General features: G+C 42.9%; 1 protein-coding gene across 1 annotated transcript in view; it reads right to left on the bottom strand.

The window, feature by feature from the left end:
* SFRP1 (secreted frizzled related protein 1) overlaps nucleotides 1-16,380 on the bottom strand; it is a gene marked incomplete at its 5' end in the record, with an annotated part of 44,056 nt that extends 27,676 nt beyond the window's left edge. The window contains 2 exons of the mRNA XM_081334201.1: nucleotides 2,382-2,459; nucleotides 15,879-16,380. Coding sequence (XP_081190327.1) covers nucleotides 2,382-2,459; nucleotides 15,879-16,380 — 580 coding nt within the window. The remainder of the gene's footprint in view (nucleotides 1-2,381; nucleotides 2,460-15,878) is intronic.
* Nucleotides 16,381-20,986: the final 4,606 nt, after the last annotated feature.

Below are 20,986 nucleotides of genomic sequence, written 5' to 3'. Positions count from 1 at the left end.
ATCCGCGGGATGCAGGTAGCACATTAAACCACACCCCCTCCGGTCCACAGAAAAACCTCTCTCTATGGAACTGGTCCCTTGGTGCCCCAAAGGTTGGGGGCTTCTGTCCTACAAGACCTGGTCCCATGTCCAACCCTTCCTAATATATACATAAAGGCTGCACAAGCCAGGTGTTCTGTCTACTCTTCAACCAAAGGCAAAATGGAAAACAGTGAATTGCTCAATGACCAAACCAGATGGAAACAAGCATGTAGAAGATCTAAGAGAGCAACAGGCACTGGATAATTCCCAACTATGTCAGGCCCAACACTGCTGAGTAAGACAAGAATTCGACAGATTTCTCTATGACATCTTCAATACTTGTCTGGGGAAAATATGAAATCTTGGAAACTATTTTAGAAATTTTCCAACCTCATTTGCAGTGAATCAATTTAGGCAAGTCTCTTTGTGTACTTTGAGATCTTTTTCCAGATCTTTTTTTTTCATTTGGACTGAGTTTTTTATTTATGAGATGAATTGTTAAGTGACTGATCTGCCATCTCTTGACTGTTGACATCAGTATTCTCTTCCATTCCTTTCTCTGCCTCCCCACAATCCCCTATAGCCACTGTCTGCATCATCATCGACAACATTACCAAGGCACTGTAGAGGGTCCATATGGTACGATATGTGTCGGAAGAAGAATACACTTTCGCATCAGAAAAACTAAAACCTGACACAGCAGAGGTGGGGGATGAAACAGGGAGGACATCATAACTTGTTCCTCAAAAATAACAAAAATAAAAAATAATAATGGGCTTCATGCAGGAAGAAGTTAGATGTATGGATGAGCAATCGAGGGAAAATAAAATAAGGTGTGATTTGATCTTTCAACCACCTACTGCAAATTAATAGCCTCCAAGACTTCAATTCCCACTATCATCGTGCAGCACAGGCAAAAATTAGTATTTGTCCAATTATACTCCAAAAAGGGACCAGAAATCTCTCTATATCTTTGTGGGCAGGAAAAGTTCGTCCCTATTCTAACATAAAATGAAGAGGGCCAAACGGTTATGTACATTTATCTCCATATATGGTCAAACAGAATAGTAGTCAATGAAATTTATGCCCCAGTAAAGTTGTTAAGACTTTGAAGTGCACCAAAGCTCTTACTTGGTTTTGAAGATTAACACCATTAATCTGGAGTACTGTTTAGCAGCTTCAAATATTTACCAAGTGTTTGCTGTCTTGAAACATTGTAGGATTTAAAGCTAATATGAAGGTAAGTGTTTATCCACTCCCAGATACACATCCCAAGTTGTCACAATAGATAGCAACATTCTCAGGGTAAGTATGAAAAGGCCCAATTCCCTTAAATTTTATATATCTAATTTGAAGTATAAGATGAATTTCAAACAGCAAATTCAGCATTCAAAGATCTGGCAATCCACATTTTACAAGGTTCACTTGAAAATATTCGCTCTAGTCTACATGGAGAACATGCCTGCCTTTTTGAAATCAACTCATTTTCATTTCCCTTTCTGGTTTTCAAACTGGCCAGAACCAATAATATTTTGAAAAATGTAGAAATTCATATGTGACCGATTATATATATCCTTGGTGCACAAAAGGAAAATGTTGTTAATAACGTCTCTGGAACTGTGGCTGGATGGAAGAGTCAAGAAAGAGATAAATGAAGTTTGCAGAGGGCAAAACATGAAGCAGTATAACATCAGCAGAGAGGTAGGGGCTGGGATTTTCAAAATTTTGGGCAGAATTTGTCACATTTCTAGGTGAAGTAGGCTCACTACGCCTCATGGTTTTTTTGTTTTCTGAAAATCAGAAGAGAATTAGCCATATTGTTCTTTACCCATTTCTAGTTAATTTTAATTGTGCAAATTGTCTGATGATTTCTGAAAAACCCTCCTAAGTCTATAATATATGGTCCTTGACCACGGTGGGACACTGCTTCCACTCTCGTGATGCTAAGGAGATCTATATTTCTTATTGCATGGATAGGAGACCACTGAGTGGCGTGGTGGCCTAGTGGTGAAGAGTCCAATCCTAGGTAGTGGCAGAGGTTTCTCTCCTAGGATGCAAAGAGAAAATATTTGCTGCACACTCTGCATGGTATCAGGAAGGGCTTCTGGAAGTAGAGTTCAATTCCATTCAGCCTACCCCAAATTAAGAGATTACAGGATCCTAAAAAGAGAGAGGTTTTTTTTATGGATAGGAGACCAATCTGGGGAACTGTTCATCAACTATACTCTGGAAGAGTTTCTGGGACTGGTGGATCAGCACATCTGGAGAACATCAGGCAAGAGGAGAATCAACTACTTTGAGTCATAGAGAATGTCTGAGTCTAAGTGTACTTAAAATAAGGGGGGGAAAGGCTTCCTTACCAAACTCACTGGCGCACAGGTGCTCCAGGATGGCCTCCGACTTCATTTCATTGTCACAAGGGGGACACACAGCAGTGCCTGGCAAGAGAAGGAGGACACATCAAGCAAGGGAAAGTAACAACAGCACGAAAAAAGAACAAGTACCCATATAGGCAAATAGACAAAATTTAACTGCTAATAAGCTGTGCCCGTTAGCTTCCCAAGTGGTTCCTGCTCCTAACGGTGCCAGAGCATTGCATTCAAGTTGGAGTTCGTTATTTTGTACTTAAGTAATGAAGTCCAGCTTAAATACAATGCTGTCATTGCACCTATCCAGAAGGAAGACACCGATATGAATAGGAATCTCTTGGGGAAAAATAAGTACGTTGTAATCCAATCCCTCCTTTATTATACAGGAGGTAAATTGAGAGTTTCGTAGCTAGTTCCAGCCAACAGAGCAGCCATGTGGTGAACAGGGGGGCTTCCCCACAGCCATTGCGTGACAGCGCCCACAACATGGTCTCTTAACAGTTGAGATCAATCACTGACTGCAAAAGATTACCCAACACCGAATTCTTTCAGGCTCATGGGAAACCTGGAAGAGCCACATCCACCACTGAGATCTTTGTTCTGTTGACTTCAGCTACAAAACGCAGATGCTTGCCACCTCCCTTCTCTTCTGCACAGTTTGCCAAGATCAGCAACAGGATTCGAAAAGCTAAATCATTTTTTTTCATCTGCCTCTTGACACTGGAATAGTTTTCCCTCTTCCCAACTCACTCCCATTGCTGTTCAGCTTTCATCTTCGTACATTCCTCCTAAGCTGTTTACATAGCACCTGAAGTCAGCCATAAGAAATGTAATGGGAAGCTATGAGGTTTGCTAGGCTGGACTTCCAAAGAAAACATCCTTTCCTAGTTGAAACTTAACATTCAACCTCCAGCAAGTTGAGTGGAGAATGGAGTCTTATCTGAATCCTTCTTTGTGAGTGTTTGCAGGTGGCTAGGATGGATGGCTGGATGGCAGGAAGGAAGGAAGGAAGGAAGGAAGGAAGGAAGGAAAGAAAGAAAGAAAGAAAGAAAGAAAGAAAGAAAGAAGGAAGGAAGGAAAGAAAGAAAGAAAGAAAGAAACTTTATTGGCCAAGTGTGATAGACACACAAGGAATTAGAGGAGCGAGATGAAGATCCATCTTCAGACTGGATTCATACAATATATTACATCCCAAATCTACACTAACTCAATACAGTCACTGTATTCATGTAACATGGTTCCTACTTAATGCTAAGGACACTAGTAACTGAAGGAGCGACCCTAAGATACCCACTGGCAAAGAATTTCCATTCCCACCCTTAAAATCACCCCCATCCTTCCCCAAAGTCTGCTGTGTTGAAATCCAGATGTTTAGCTGCAGAAATTCGGCAGGTTGGTCTTACAACACTGAGGAGACCCTGGCCCATCACCTACTCACTCTTGCTCTGGGACAGGGGTCTTCAAACTTGGCAACTTTAAGCCTGGCTGAGGAATTCTGGGAGTTGAAGTCCACAAGTCTTAAACTTCCCAAGTTTGAAGACCCCTGCTCTAGGACAACAATGTTTAGGACAATCTTAATCGTACCTGTACATAAAATTATACAAATAGTCCTTGACTTACCACCACCACTGGGCCCAAAATTTCCATCGCTAAGCAAGGCAGTTGCTTAGTGAGCTGTGCCCCATTTTATGACCTTTTTTGCCACAGTTGTTAACCTAACCATTATGGTTTATTTAAGAATAGCTACAACAGTCCATGATTCAGAACAATGTATAAACCCAGTTATGTAGTGCTTAACCATTCTCTGCCCATTGTTCCTACAGCTTACTTAAACTATTCATCCACAGATTTCATATATTAAAAAAAATATTTTAGTATTAGAAGAATTTGCTGTGGTATTTTATTGTGAAATCATTGTACCATAAAAAAAACCCTCAGTGAAAGGTCTCAGCTGTCAAAAAGGAGACTTTCTTTCAAATTCACTTATTCATTCATTCCAGTCTGGCCTCTACCAGGTGCTGCGGATTACAATTCCCATCAGCCCTGACCACAAATTGTGCTGATTTGGGCAGATGGGAATTGAAACACACACACACACACATTTAAGTCTGCAAGTAAATATAATGTTGAGGAGGGCGAAAGACAGATTTATCTCTTTTTCATTTATTATGTTTTTGTGGCAGATGTAACCACTAATCCTATAGATAGCATTATACTTCCTACAGGCCAGGGGTGAGAAAGGAAGCACTCATTCATGCTCTCTCTCACACAACCACACACACACACATACAACCAACGCACACACAGAGCAAATGCCAAAGAAGGTGCTTAGAGATAGTTAATAGGTTTTCAGGTCATTGAGCTTCTTCCCCATGAGAAAAGCATAAATCGGGGAGGGGGGGTCTTCAAACTTGGCCCTTTTATGACTTGTGGAATTCTGAGGAATTCTGGGAGTTGAAGTCCATAAGACATAAAAGGGCCAAGTTTGAAGAGCCCTGGCATAAATCATAAATCACTGTAGAGAAAGCTCTTGACATATGACCACCACTGGAAACAGAACTCCTATTGTTAAGCAAGGCCGTTGTTAAATGAGACACACCCAATTTTACAACCTTTTTCCTTGCAATGGTTGTCACTGCAGCTACATGAATCATGTGGTCATTAACTGAATTTGCTTTCCCCCATTGACTTTGCTTGTCGGAGGTCAAATGGGAAGGTCATAAATGGCAACCATATCACCTTGGTACACAGCAACCCTTATAAACACATGCTGGCTGCCAAGCACCTGGTTTTGATCACGTGATTGTGGGAATGCTGCAATGGTCATAAGCACGAGGACCGATTGTAAGTCACTTTCTTCAGTACCTTTGTAACTCTGAACAAACGATTGTAAGTCAGGGCCTGTTTGTATTGGGGAAAAAAGGGAAAGGAGTTTTGAAGGCAAGAAATACTGTCCTTTGACAGCGCAACACTGGTGGCTCTTTTAAAATTGGAATACAGTTCAGCGTTTTGCAAAGCAAACTTCACAGTTCAATGACATAATTTTTCTGTCTGAAATGTTAAAGCTTAAAAAAAATGTTCTTTTTTCTGTTCTTCCGTGTCTCTCTTTTGCAAACCTAGCTTGATAACCACTCACTCATTATGGATTTTTCATAACTGTTAATGGTAAATCAGTTGTCTGCCAACTAAAAAATACGTAATGGGCAGGTGGTTGTACTCTCATTCCAGCAATTTCTTCTGATAACAGCCAGTTATAGCCGGTTCCATTTTTCTTAAGTTCCAAGAAGCAAACTGCTAAACTCATCTTTAGTCCAATTTTTGAAACACTTGCAGTAGTTGTTTATTAGTAGTAGCATCACTTTCAATTAGTTGGCTATATTGTACTGTATGTCATATACAAACACTTGCACTCCACACGAATCAAAACAGAAGACTCTTCCTTGGCCAGCTTCCCACTTGAAAAACAAGACACTGGAGGGGGGGAGGGAGGAAGCAATGTGGGGAAACCAGGAAAGTTTCAATTCCTAAAGCTAAAAGAAGGAAAAAGGAAAGGAAGGAAAGACACATGGCTGATCAGCATGAATGAAATCAGTTCAAGAGGAAAGAAGCGAAACACAGGTAGTCTTCAACTTACAACCACAATTAAGCATAAAATTTCAGTGGCTAAGTGAGACATTTGCTAGTGAATTTTGCATCATTTTACGGCTCGTCTTGCCACAGTTGTTAAGTGAATCGCTGCAGTTTTTCAGTGAGTAACACGGTTGTTAAGTAAATCTGGCTTCCCCGTTGACTTTGCTCGTCAGAAGGTCACAAAAGGGGATCACATGACCCCGGGTCACAGCAACCGTCATACATATGAGTCAGATGCCAAGCGTCTGAATTTTGATCATGTGACCCTGGGGAAATGCTGCAATGGTCGTAAGTGTGAAAAACGGTCATAAGTCACTTTTTCAGCGCCGTTGTCTCTTTGAACGGTCACTAAACAAGCTGTCGTTATTGTACCCAGTGGTGGGAATCAAATACATGAACAAACAGTTCTCTGTGTGGATGCCACTTCCGGAAGTCTGTTCTGGGCCTAGGCAACCAAAAATTAGCTACTGGTCCTGCCGAAGTGATGTGAACCGGCTGAATCCCACCGATTGTACCCAATTAAAGTGTCCAGACTGATTTTACCTCAGGTCACAGCTCCTCATCTAGGATAAAATAAATTAAAAGTCCCACCATGCCTCCCTTGAGACCCGCTGCAAGGGTTTTAGAAAACCAGGCCTCAGGCTCACTTCTCAATTGGTTTTGTCATTTACTTTCTAATTTTAAAAAAGGTGAAGAGTTGGTTATATAAAACACACCTTAAGAATTCCACTGGCAGAGAGGAAACTGATGGAAAATAGACCTTTGTCCTGCTTCTGGCCTTCTCACTAGTAAAAAAAAAAAGAAAATCAATCTCTGTCCATCCAATTGACAGAAAATTGTTCTTTCAAAAAAATTGTTTGCTATAAGGAAAAGCAGCTGGTATTTATCTGCCTGACTTCCAAAAAAGGAACAAGAAACCCTACATTCTTAGCAGTTTCTTTTCATTTTTGCAAGCTAGTAAGCAGCATTGTATAGTAAAAGCTTTCCATGTGTTTCTCAACCATCTAATTTGATAGAAAAGTATTTAATTTTTTTTTTATTTTAATGAAGAGAGAATGTTAATGAAACTCTGGGGACAAAGGCTATGAGCTGGCAAGAAGTACCTGGAAATAAGAATTTCTCATTTTTATTACATGATACCTTTTCACTGTAAAATACCAAAGGAGAACTCCCATTTTCTTATTGGGAAATTCAAGTTTAAAGTGACAAAAATATATGTACAGAAAAGACCACCAAAGCAGCACCAGGTACCTTGACTGTTCAAGATAAAAACACCCTTAAATACGTTTGAAAGGAATTCTCAAGCAATTTGAAAATGGAGTAGAAAAGTCTCTTTCATGGGGGAAAGAAAACTGTCAAGCTGCAAGCAGGGATCTGTGCAAATTGTTGGTCAAAAACTCATGAGTGTCACACGTTAAAAGGGGCCAAAATGTCAATTGCACTGTCACAGTCGCCATCTTGAAGTCTGGGGGAGGGGGCCAATTAATACTGTTTAATTGTACTACATTAGTACATTACATTGTTTGGGAACAAAAACCCTTATATGAAAGCCACTATCTTTGTGATATTGATACAGGTAAGTCCTTGACTTACAACCTTAATGGAGCCCAAAACTTCCGTTGCTAAGCAAGACAGTTGTTAGGTGAGTTGTGCCCTTTACTCCTTTTTTGCCACCGTGGTTAAGTGAATCCCTGTTAAGTGAATCATGTTGTTAAAGCGAATCTGGCTTCCTCCATTGACTGTGCTCGTCAGAAACTGGCTGGGAAGGTCAGAAATAGTGGTCACATGACCCCAGGACAATGGCTACTCTCATAAATTATATGCCATTTATCAAGCGCCACAATGTTGATCTCATGACCACAGAGATGCTGCAACGGTCATAAGTGTGTAACTTCAGTCACTAAATGAATGGTTGTAAGTCGAGGTCTCTCTGTACCATAGAAATCACAAGTCATGTTCTTCTTTAGAAAGATCCCATGACAAAATGGTAGGAAATCACGTTGCTGATTTTCTGCAGTAAAGATTGAAGTGAGTTCTGAGGGCTTTTGATTCCCCTCAGAATTCAAGATAAGAGCACAAGTGTGATAGATAACAATTATGGTGGAGATGTTTTTCTGGGTTGCCAGATCTACAAGGACATTCACCACCAGTTGATTATCCTTCTTTAATTTAAATTTCTGGGCACTCTGATTGCTTTTATTTGCACAACCTGTTAAATAATTAAGATAAATATATTTCTCTAAAAGTAACAACATTTTGTTACCTTAGTTAGTATAAGCTTCGCCCACAAATGGTTGCTAATAGTTCTGATTGTTGGGGGTTAGTCTTGCATTGTTCATTTGATGGATTGCACCTTTATTGCCTTCTCTCTATTAAATATTACAAATATCTGAAAGAGTACGGTGCTATTTACACAGTGTTGACTAGAGAGCATTAACATTCTAATGTTTGAATAACTTCAACCTTTGGAAATAAAGAAGTAGTTTATATCAACGTTAGCTGTGATCTCTAAAATGTTAATGTTGATACAATAAGTTGCTTAAATTTTACATCTAAACCTAAATATGGCATTAATAAGCAACTGCAATGTACATTTAATTATTTGCTATCCAATAAAGGCTTCTGGCATAAGCTTAATACTCAAGAACATCTCCACCGTAATTCTTATCTATCACGCTTGTGCTCTTATCTTGAATTCTGAGGGGAATCAAAAGCCCTCAGAACTCGCTTCAACCTTTACTGCAGAAAATCAGCAACGTGATTTCCTAGCGTTTTGTAATGGAATCTTTCCAAAATGAAACTTTTTTAAAATAAATCTCCTCCTTTCCATGGAGCATTCTTTCTTTTTTTAATTTATTATTTATAACATTTTAGCCATTGTCTCTCCACTGCAGGATGAAGGCCTCCTCCTCCTGTTTTCAACCTATACCAGGGGTAGGCAACCTCGGCTCTTTTATGACTCATGGACTTCAACTCCCAGAATTCCTGCTGTACTTGCTGATGTCGGCGATCCATCTTGTTTTAGGTCTCTTTCGTGGATGCTTCTGATCGAGCGGAATCCATTCTATGACTGCCTTGGTCCACCTGCCCTCAGTTCTTCTTCCTATGTGATCGGCCCGTTTCCATTTCCATTCTTTTACCCTCTTGATGGCATCGTGTACTTTTCTTTATTCTCCAATCCATGTGCGGGTTTTTCTATCTTGTTTTGTGATGCCGAGCATATCTTTCCACTCCTAGCTTTTGTATCGATTGTGAGCTTGGTGTCTATGTTTCACTGGCACATATTAGAGCAGGTAGCACAGACATTTATTCTTTTATTTCTTTTAAAATAGTGACATGTAACATGAAATATGGGATTCAGTAACAGTATAACAGACTTGGAAGGACTTTGGAGATCTTCTAGTCCAACCCCCTACTCCAGCGGGAGACCTTATACCAGGAGTAGGCAACCTTGGCTCTTTTATGACTCGTGGACTTCAACTCCCAGAATTCCTGAGCCAGCATGGCTCAGCATGGAAACCTCTCTCTTTCCCCTCAGCATGGCTGGCTCAGGAATTCTGGGAGTTGAAGTCCACAAGTCATAAAAGAGCCAAGGTTGCCTACCCCTGCCTTATACTATTCTAGACAAATGGCTGTCCAGTCCCTTTTTAAAATCCTCATGATGGGGCACCCACAACTTCTGAAAGCCAGGCCATTCCACTGACTGATTTCACTGTCAGGAAAATTCTCTTAATTCTAGCTTGGAGCATTCTTGATAAATTTCTACCCAGTACTTCTTGCCATGCCTTCAGGTGCTTTGGAGAATAGATCATCCCCTCAACACAGTAGATTTTTTTAAAAAAATGAAAATAAAATAGGACAGTTTTCTTAGTATTAATAAATCACTGGCTGTCCAGGACTTCCCACTCAAACCTACATCCATGATTCTCCCATCCAAAAGGGAGGGAATCATAATCTTAGTTTCTGGTCTGCTAGATGCCAAAACAAAATAAATTTATACATAAATAACTCATCCCTTTAAATATATATATAATATATATTATCCAAGCTATAGAAAAAAGAGAAAACCCTAATTTTTTTATGCCTCACCGTCAAAAACACTACCATTTGTGTTCCTTCCCCACGAAACGCACTGGACGAGGCCTATGACAGTTCTTTCCTTTCCATCTTTTGCAAACTATCACCTTACCCGTCGTATCCTGTTTTAATTTGGCACCAAATTTTAATCAGGAAAAATATCTACGTCTCTCAAAGGAATGGATTTGTAAAATTGGCAGCTTATACCTGAAACCAATACGAGTGGGGGGTGGGGGCAGCAGTGTGTCCGTTTTGTGTGTTTTGTTTTAAAGGAGATTTTGGTGCCTTTACGGCTGAGACAAACGGCCAAAGCAAAACTCCCGTCAATCAACTCCTAGTTTCCAGCTATGGAGCAGTTATGAAAATAACTTTTTCCTCCCAAGAGATTAGTTTGGAGGGGGGGAAAAAGTAGTAGCTCTAAATACTGCCTTCTGCTATGGAATGTAAGGAAGGGAGGGAGAAAAAAGCTTTAAAGGAGAGGGCACTACTTGAGTGCCAAAGTATTGTTTTACATTTGGACCCTGATGTCAGTTTATTCAGAAACCTTGGATAGTATAGGAATGTTAACTTTTTAAAGATGCACAGATTTCATACCTAATGGGAAAAATGGAGAGGCCAATTGTTAAGATAGTCTCTTAAACTACTTTTTCCAACTCACTGATAAAAACTGCATGTGAAATTGAGGAGTCAAAATCCAGGTCAAGGAAATTTGCATAAGGGTTGCCTGGTCTTGGTCTATGCCAGGGGTAGGCAACCTTGACTCTTTTATGACTCGCTGGCTTAGGAATTCTGGGAGTTGAAGTCCACGAGTCATAAAAGAGCCAAGGTTGCCTACTCCTGGTCTATGCTAATAGAGAATTATGGGAATTGAAATCCTTCCTGTTTGGAGAGTGTCAGGGTGGGAATGCCGGTTCCCTACACACAAATATAACGGTCACCTATTCTGCTACAAGAACACACAGAGAGTCCTCCTCTTACAATCACTTGTTTAGCAACAGTTCAAATTACAATAGCCTTGAAAAAAGTGACTTACGGTCCTTGAACTTACAACCGTCGCAGCATCCCCACAATCACATATTCAATATTCGGCCACTTGGCAACAGGCATCCATTTACAACAGTTGCAGTATCTGAGGGTCACGTGATCATCATTTACAACTTTCCCAGTCCCCTTCCAACAAGCAAAATCAATGGGAAAAGCCAGTTTCGTTTAATGACAGTATGACTCACTTAACAACTGCAGTGATTCCCTTGACAACTGTAGCTCAAAGGTCTAAAATTGGGTGCAATTCATTTAACCAATCCTGCTTAGTCACCAAAATGCTGGTCTCAGTTGTGATTGTGAAGTCAAGGATTACCTGTAATCATTGTCTATTCTGAATTTGGCTTATTGTTCACTTCATTTTTCCTTCTATTTCACTTATGTTTTTAAATGATTTGTGGAATGAGTGTCGCTGGTAAAGCATCAATGAAAGTCCCACTTGGTATGAGAACCTAACCAAGGGTGGTTTATTGAAGAAATCCTAAAAGAGTCAAGACAACGGCTGTGGCCGTTTCCTGAAGGCCCAACTCCTTTTCAGGCATGGGGTGCTGCAACTCAATGCAAGAGCTTTGCTTGGGACTTTGCATCACGGATCGTGTGAACCAGCTCCCTCTAATGCAAGGCATGTGGTCTATGCAAAGGACAGCGGAGACCAGGCAATGAATAGGCATATGTCCTCAAATCAAATCTTTATAGAAGTCGTAGGCCAGAATAAGGAGTGTAGGGTAGAGTCAATTAAAAAGCACAGAAGGTAGAACAGAGTCTTAAAAAAATATGAAAAGCCAGAAGATATACATGTAGAAAGTACGCACAAAAACCAAGAGTCTAAAAAAAATCGGAAGAAGAGGTATCAGCATTGGATGGATGTAGGAGACACCCCACACACACACACACACACATAGCCTTGCTTAATCAGGATTTCTTCAATAAGCCACTCTTGGTTAGGTTTTCACAAATACGTAGGGCTTTCAATGATGCTTTACTAGCCAGGCTCTTCCCACATAATCACAAATCAAGTACAAATATAAGCAAAAAATTTGGAAGACTGTATTGAATTACAGAGCATTCTAATAGGGCAAACCAGAGGCTTATTAAGTCTAGTATATGGCACAGGTTCATCACCGAGCCAGTTTTGAGTACTGCTGTGCAGAAACCGACAACATTGTGGTTGTACCATACAGCCTAACTGCACAAGTGGAAAGAGAAAGTATCCAGCAGGTGGGGGAACTAGATAATCTTTGCCGTCCCTTCCAATCCATGACTTTACAGTTCCTTCAAATAAGGTCTCCTAAGAAGACCTAGGAAGCACACTTTCTCCTGTCCCTGTTCTTCCATACTGGAACAGCATCCCCAGGAGAGCCTCATAGCTTCAATCCTACAGAGTTTTCAAAAATCTTTGGAAGCTGGGCTTTGCTCCTAGAGTGGGCTGGAATGACTGTTGAGTTTCCACTGCTTTTCTGATGGGGTGTTCAGTTTGTCTTATTCCAGACATACAAGGGTTTTTTTCCCCTTTAATTTTCATTTTATTGGTCTCCATTTTGAAATGTAAGCCACCCAAAGTGAAGGAAGGAAGGGAGGAGGGAAGAAGTAAGGGAGGGAGGGACCCTTCCCTACAGAGAGCCCACAGAGTACATTTTACTTTTTGAGGATCCCAGAAGGCAGGATAGGGAACGGCAGATAAAGGCTACAGGAAAGCAGATTCCAACAATTTCTTAAATTGGACAGTTCAACCCATGACTTAGAGAGGTGCTAGTTCCCTTTTTCTGGAGGTGCTCCAGCGGAAACTGGAGGGGTTCTGCTTTTTTATAGATGCCTGCAAGGAGCAAAGAGATGGAGTTGAAGGCTTTGGTAGCCCATTCCAATTCTACATTTCCCGGCTTCTAAGTGGAAAAGTATAGTATAGGACATTCTTGAGTTGTAATCTCTTTCATCAGCTATCCTACTAACTGCTTAACTTTATCCGCAAGTGGAGGGTTAGGGCTAGGGTACATGTGACCATATTACTTGCCCAGGATCCATCTCCTTCAGTTTTTTCTGCTTAATATTATATTTTGACTATTAACGCAAACATACACATATATATCCAAATACAGGGGAAGAAAAACCACCTGGATCATGTTCAAGAGCCTTGCTGAGCTCTGGAGTCTCTGGTGTTTTGTTAAAGTTTCTGATTTTGGGCCATTTCTCTACAAGGGTATGAGAAAGGTATTCTATCTTCACAATAGCTCTGAGGTCGAGTGTCCAGGAAGTCATGTTGTTTAAGGCCAGCAAAGTTGCCAGTGCAAGATTTAAGTCACTCAGTACCCAGAACCCTCTCCAACTTGATGCGTTCATATCCTAAGAGTCTAACCACAATGTACTGGGGGGGCACCAGTTTGAGGAAGATCAAGCCCCCAACTGTACTTCAAAGACTAAGGCTGAAAAAGCATCCCAAGGCAGCCCAGAGTGTAAATTCCAAACAGCCAAGGAGAAACTATCAGGATCATAGCAATACTAAGGTAATGTATTTCCAAAACGTTAGAAAGATTTCCCATATAATGTTATGCATTTAGACATAGTAAAACATGCCAGATATAGAGTTTCTATATCTGGCATGTTTTACTACGTCTAAATGCATGTTATATGGGAAATCTTTCTAACATTTTGGAAATACATTACCTTAGTATTGCTATGATCCTGATAGTGCAGAGAAAAGGGAGATTAAAGAAAGTGGCTTGTTAAGTATGTCTTCTTCTATGCATGCTTAACCAAATAAACATGGCAAGCAGCACACACATAAAGGACTTCTTTGGACTTATTTAAAGTCCAAAGTTCAAACTGCTTGGTGCCCAGTTCCAGCGCTGGTTTCTTTACATCAATTCTCTCCGATGTCTTGCAACTGCAACTCCCATAATTCCTAGTGAGCAAGGGGCATTTGCCGGTTGACATTATACAAGTCAACATTGGAGGGCATAAGGGAAGAACGACACCAGTTTAGGAAAGGGTCCTTTAGTCGCTTTCACTTTTTGTACGACATGGTTACAAGCACCACCCAACAAAATCACTGAAGGACTTTGTCCACAGCAGCTGTTCACCCTAAAACCTCCAGCTGCAAAAGCAGTTGGTGTTAGGGTTTGCCTTCAGGGATAAGACCCAGGACCCATAATTTAGGAGGAAGCCAAATAGGCATCCAGAAAAGTATCCTCACCTGGACTGGCAAGAAGAGCATAGAGCTGGGAACTCGAGTTTGAAATACCCAATAGGGAATCTTTTTTCTTTACCCATTAATAATATAGTAGAGTTGGAAGGAAGCCAACAACAGAGGCTTACTTTATTATCTTTATCTTTAAAATAACAACAAAAAAGTGCTTATCAGAACTGGGAGAATCAAGCTTAAATCTTCGCCACAGAGGGGCAACTTTAAGCCAATCAGGATTTCTCAGTCTCGTCTACCACTTGGGTAGGATGAGGAAGTACTAGATGCAATATAATCACACAAATCTGCTGGGTTCGCCAGCATCCAGGCTCCAAAAGGATCAGGTCATTTATGGTTCAGCATCCTGTGGGAAGCCAGCCATGGATTTTAGCATGTAGTATAAACCAGGTCATCACATGATGCTAAATAGGATGGATTTGTCTGGGCACAGCAGGCATTATAAACAAAGCACTTATGCTTTGTTAGCCCAGGTTGAGCATTAAGCCAATGTGTTGATTAGCAGACCAGCCTTGTCTATGTCTGGAGTTGTTGGGTATAAAGAACAAAACTGCTGCTATGAAGAGACTCTCGTCTTAATTAATAGGTAAGGGCAACAATCAGTTGCTTGGTTTTTTTGTGTGTGTTTTGCTCTCACATTCTGAGAACACAGGACAAGCTGTAACAGAGGAATGTTTGTAGAGGTCCCCAAAAGCTACTAAGATTCCAAAATTACTCAACCACTGCTGCAGAAATGGGAAATTGTTTCTTTCAAGGTCTCCTCTCCCTCCTGTCTACTTTTGGGGAGCAGAACTGCATGAACCTCATTCAGCAAAGTTCTCAGGAAGCTGCCAAGTCAAATAATTAATCCTGTTACTATTAGCAATGTCTGCCATAATTGCAATTAGTATTGGCACCATCAACTTTCTGGAGTCTTGAGCAGAAATTTCCTTTGCCTTACAGACGGTCTAACATTGACATTGAAATCCTCAGCAAGCAGAATCTGTCCTTAATCAGTCAGTTACAGCCATTCCCTTCTTAACCTCACACATGAACTCAATTTAGAATGGGTGGGTTACTCAATCCAGAAGAGTCTTCTCCATCCTCCTTCCAACTTTGATGTGCTTCAGAGATGTAGACCAACTTGGTGTCACCACTGCTAACACTTCTGGGAACTAACGACCAAATAATCAGAAAGTGACGAAGTTATGGAATAATATTCTATTCCAGTGTTTCTCAATCTTGGCAACTTTTAAGACATATGGACAGGCTGGCAGGGGAATTCTGGGAGTTGAAATCCACATGTTTTAAAGTTCCAAAGTTGAGAAACACTTCTATTCATTACTGAAGACCTTTAAGTGGAAATGGTGTTGATGGGAAGATGGGACCCAGCTGGATCATAATATTACGGGTTTCCCCTAAACATTCAGAAGGCCTTCTTGGGTCTTGCTCCAAGATGGCCACCAGGAGCTATCATCTCACCTCAGCTTCCCAGCAGGACCATCTCTGAGTAGCTCCAAGTGAGGCCAATGTAGAAAATGCAGATGCTGCTAAGGACTAAAGCTTACCTTGAGGCTTGGAAGCCTCCGTAGCGTTGGGGGCCGTCATGGCAATGCAGACATCATCCTGTGGAAACTGGTCACACTTCAGCATCTCGGGCCAGTAGAATCCAAAGAACTGCATGACCGGCTCGCAGGAGTCGCGCACGGCCTCGCAGAGCCAACGGCAGGGGTAGATGGGCCGGTCCAAGCAAATGGGGGCAAAGAGAGAACAAAGGAAGAGCTGGGTGCCAAAATGACAGTTCTTGTTGAGCAAAGGCACCCAGCTGCTGGCTTGCTGCTTGACCTCGGCCATGGTCTCGTGGTCCAGCAGGTTGGGCAACACCATCTTGTCGTAGCCCACACTGTGGCAGAGGCGCAGGTCAGCCGGGATGGCCACACACTGCGGGGGCTTGGTGTAGAAGCGTCCACTTTGGTAGGAGCTGATGTCCGACTGGAAGCTCACGTAGTCGTACTCGTTGGCTTTGGACAGGCCGGGCAGGAGGAGGAGGCCGAAGGCTGCCCAGAGCATCCACAGGGCATCTTGAGGGTGGAAGACGATGCCCATGCTGGAAGATGACGGAGGGCAAGGTTGAAATACCGGTGGTGGCCCGGACTCCGCCCGCCTGGCTTCTTCGAGGCGCTCGGGATGGGGGGAGGCGGAGGGGGGGTGTTGCAAAAAGCGATTCACCCCAACTTCTGTAACTGAGGAGAACCCGGGGGGGAGCAAACCCGCTCGAGTCAAGGCGTCCGGCCGGCTCCTACAGCTAGCTACCTCTGAGTTGCCTCGCCGGTCGGGCTAGCCCAGCCCAGCCTCCCTGCCCGGCGGAACCCGAAGCAAGAGCCGGCGCCGAGAACGGCCACCAAAGAGCACTTTCTCCCCCGGAGTTGCGGAGCCCTCCGCCAGCCAATCCGCGGCCAGCTACTCCCCACCCTTTCCAGCCCTCCCTCCTTCCCCCCCTCCTCCCCGCGCGGGTTACAAGTGTCACTCAATTAGCCAATCACCTCTCCGCCGAGGGCCCCCTCCCCTCGGGGCGGGGGGGGGGCGGCAGCGCGCTTTTCAGCCCGCCAGGCTCCGCTCCGCTTCCTTCCCCCCCCCCAGGTGGGCGGCGGGGGCGAGCGCGGGGCTTGGGGAGCGTCCGCTGATAGAGAAGAAACCGTCCACGCGGAGATTGGCGCGCGTGGGGGGGGGGAGATGGTCGTGCCGCCGGCGGACCCCCCCCCCCGTCCCTTCCACACCTGGCTTCCGCAGAGGTCAGCCCAGGGAGCGCCCTGCAGGTCGCGCCTCGCTTTGCTCTGCGGGGAGCCTCGGCTTCGCTGCGGCTGCTAAACGGCCCGCGCGCCGAGCCCTAAATCCTGGTTGCAAATCACGGGCCGGCCGGCCCTGCACCGCCACCGGCACCCCCCGAACAAAGCAGAGGAGGGCTTAGTAAGAGGTGTTATTTTACTAAGTAGAGAGTCCCCTGCTAATAGAAGAGCCTTGGTGGAGCAGTGGGCTAATGCCTCCTTAAGTAACACCAGCTGCCTGCAATTAGTGCAGGTTCGCATCCCACCAGGCTCAAGGTTGACTCAGCCTTCCATCCTTCCCAGGTAGGTAAAATTGAGGACCCAGCAGGCATATACATAGAATGAAGGCTACTGCTAAGCTTGTAAGCCGCCCTGAGTCTTCGGACAAGGGCGGGATATAAATGGAATTAAAAAAAAAAGTTGGCTTCCTTCTGGGGAAGGGGTCTCTAAACCCACCTTTGGGGCAGGTTTGAGCTCAGGTTAACCTTGGCCTTCTGAAGGGACGGATTGGAAGAGGTTCAAGCTAAGAGTCGGGGAGAAGGAGCCTTAACTGGTGTGCAAACTCTTGTTGTGGCGATGGGGTGTTAATTTCGTAGACTAGCAAAAGAGCGTTTGGCATCATCCGATGCAGGTTGCAGCCCGGCTGGGGAAAAAAGATGCCAGATGTTCAAAGTGGCTTTAGAAAAGGCTGAGGAACATGGGACATCGTTGCTGATGGATGCTGGATAACACAGAAAGGCAAGACGTACCCAAAAAATTCCTCTGCAGTTCATTTGTTAATAGAAAGGCCTTCAGTTGTGTCGTTTGTGTCAAGCTGTGGAAAGTGTTCAGAAACATGGGAATCTCAGAACATCTCATTGTCCTCATAAGAAACTGACATACAAATCAGGAAGCCACGGTATGGACAAAGCAGGGCAAAACAGACTGTTTCCAGGTTGGCAAAGGAGTGAGATAAGGCCTCATACACTCCCCTTATTTATTCAACCTATATGCTGATTATAGTGTGGTTTCAAGACTGGAGGAAGAAGCATCAATAACTCGCACTATCCCAGTCTTCACTCGAGGCACAAATGACCAGACATTAGAGCCTTGGTGGAGCAGTGGGCTAATGCCTCCTTAAGTAACACCAGCTGCCTGCAATTAGTGCAGGTTCGCATCCCACCAGGCTCAAGGTTGACTCAGCCTTCCATCCTTCCGAGGTAGGTTAAATGAGGACCCAGATTGTTGGGGGCAATTAAGCTGACTTTGTAATAATGCCGCTTGGGGGTGTGTGTGTGAAAGCCCTAATAAGCAGGCATATACATAGAATGAAGGCTACTGCTAAGCTTGTAAGCCGCCCTGAGTCTTCGGAGAAGGGCGGGATATAAATGGAATTTTTTAAAAAAATAAATGGAATTTTAAAAAAAAAGATCTGAAGGGAGAAGTTACGGGCAGATTGTTCTGGAGAAAAACTCTGTGATTGCTAAGTGTCAGCAATAACTCAATGGCACATAATCTGAATAAAAAGCTCAGGACACAAAGCAGAATGAATCCCTCTACATTCAAAATGACTTAGATGAGAGACTAGAAGGGGAACTATCAAGTTTGCAGATGACACTAAACACACAAGAGGATGAACTCAGGATCCAGAAAGATCTTGACAAACTTGAACAATCTACCCTATCCAACAAAATGAATTTTAATGGGGAGAAAAGCAAGTTTTACATTTAGGCAGGAAAAATCAAAGGTATAAATACAGATCAGGTATAAGCACAGATCAGGTGAGACCTGGCTCAAAAACAGTAACTGTGAGAGGGACCTTGAAATCCTAGTGGACGATCACTTGACTATGAGCCAGCAGTGTGCAGCAGCAGCCAAAAAAGCTAATACAATCCTGGGTTGTATAAACAGAGGCATAGAATCAAGATCACACAAAGTATTACTACTGCTTTATAAAATCCTGGTAGGATCAGACCTGAAATACTGCAAACAGTTTTGGTCACCATACTACAAAAAAGATGTTGAGAGTTTGGAAAAAGTTCAGAGAAGAGCAACTAAGATGATCAAAGGCCTGGAGACATATGAAGAATGGCAGCAGGACTTGGATTTGGCTAGTCTAAAGAAAAGAAGAAATAGGGGTGACATGATAGCAGTATTCCAGTATTTGAGGGGCTGCCACAAAGAAGAGGGGGTCAAATTATTCTCCAAAGCACCAGAGGGCAGGACAAGAGACAATGGATGGAAACTAATCAAAGAGAGAAGCAACCTGGAATTAAGGAGAAACTTTTTAACAGTGAGGACCATTAACCAGTGGAACAACTTGTCTTCAGAAATCATGGGTGCTCCATCACTGGAGGTTTTTAAGAAGAGACTGGACAGTCACTTATCTGAAATGGTATAAGTTCTCCTGCTTAATCAGGGGACTGGACTAGAAGACTTCCAAGGTCCCTTCCAGATTCTCTTCTCTTCTCTTCTCTTCTCTTCTCTTCTATTCTATTCTATTCTCTTCTATTCTATTCTATTCTATTCTATTCTATTCAAAATTACAGGTAAGAATTACATCATAGCTACAATTTATAGTACTAATGAACCTGGTAGAATGTTTATGCAGTCATGAAAAAAATGTAATGCAAAACAGAACTTAGTGTAAGTAGATAAGTAAAAGGGAAGAAAATCAGAGGTGGAATCACAAAATGTTTGATATCAGGAATACAGTTGGTCAGAAGGACCCAAAAGAACCTCCATGCTGTTTTCATTCCGTGCTCCTGGATATAGTCTGCAATGCCAAGTTACTGTATATTTCCCTGTTTTGCTTGGCACTACTTCAAATAAATCACTGGGTTGCTCCCACTTCTTTCCTTCTATCCTCCCCCCACCCTCAAAAGGAAACAAATTTCTGAGAATCTACTCCTTCCTAGAAATCCAGAAATTCCTTTGGAGAGTGGGACAGTTAGTCTAAGAAGCTGCTAAAGGTTGACACTTTGTTTGGCAACTTGCCAGTCTATAATTCTTTTTTTACTTTCTAATGATGGAACCATTACAGCCAGAGGTAATGGGTGAATGGGAAGGTTGGGTCTTTCAGCCCACAGGAGACTCAGTGTGCGCCATTCCAATTACTGCATTGCCAGGAGTTAAGGATCATCTTATTCTAACTGTAGTTGTGAACAGGAAAGAGAAATAAAAATCACTTTGTTTTTCGCTTGGAACTGGATTAATCCTAAAGAAATTGACCAGAGTCTAAGTTAGTTTGAGGTTGTCTGACTCCCTGCAAGGAGCAGATTTTTTTAGGGCAGCGGTGTCCAACCTTGGCAACTTTTAAGACCTGTGGACTTCAGCTTGCAGAATTCCCCAGCCAGCGTGGGAATTTGAAATCCACAGGTCTTAAAGTTGTCAAGGTTGGCCACCCCTGCTTTAGGGGATGGTTTGCCTTGTGTTTGCTGGCTAGCTCTGGGGAAAGGTCAATCCGTTCAGCAGCTGCCCATCCCATCTTCTCCAAAACCTCTGTGAGGTCCTGACACTCAGCCAATCCAGGAAGTGTCAGGCAGAGTGTTATTCCCGCCCTAATTTGGAAGCCTGTTGGGAGGTCTCCCTTCCACTCGCACCCCACAGCACCAACTTTCCAGTTCTGCTTCTGCTTGGAAGGCTCATTCAGAACACATCTGGGAAAGTTGGCTTGAGTCATTGTGCATCCAAGAATTGGCAACAGCCAAGAAGCAGACAGGCTGCTGCTCCTGCAACAGCATTTGTGGCAAAAAAAAATAAATCTGTTGTGCATAAGGCAGAAATGCAGAAACACAAGGAGCAAGCTGCAGGGAATGAATATTTGTGTGTGCTACTATGCTATTTTGTGAGGGTAAATCTGCACCAGCAGC

The sequence above is a fragment of the Vipera berus genome (assembly GCF_964194415.1).
Source record: "Vipera berus genome assembly, chromosome: 8".
NCBI classification, from domain to species: Eukaryota; Metazoa; Chordata; class Lepidosauria; order Squamata; family Viperidae; genus Vipera; species Vipera berus.
Note: the sequence above shows the minus strand (reverse complement) of the source record. Positions and strands in the feature narration are given on the sequence as shown.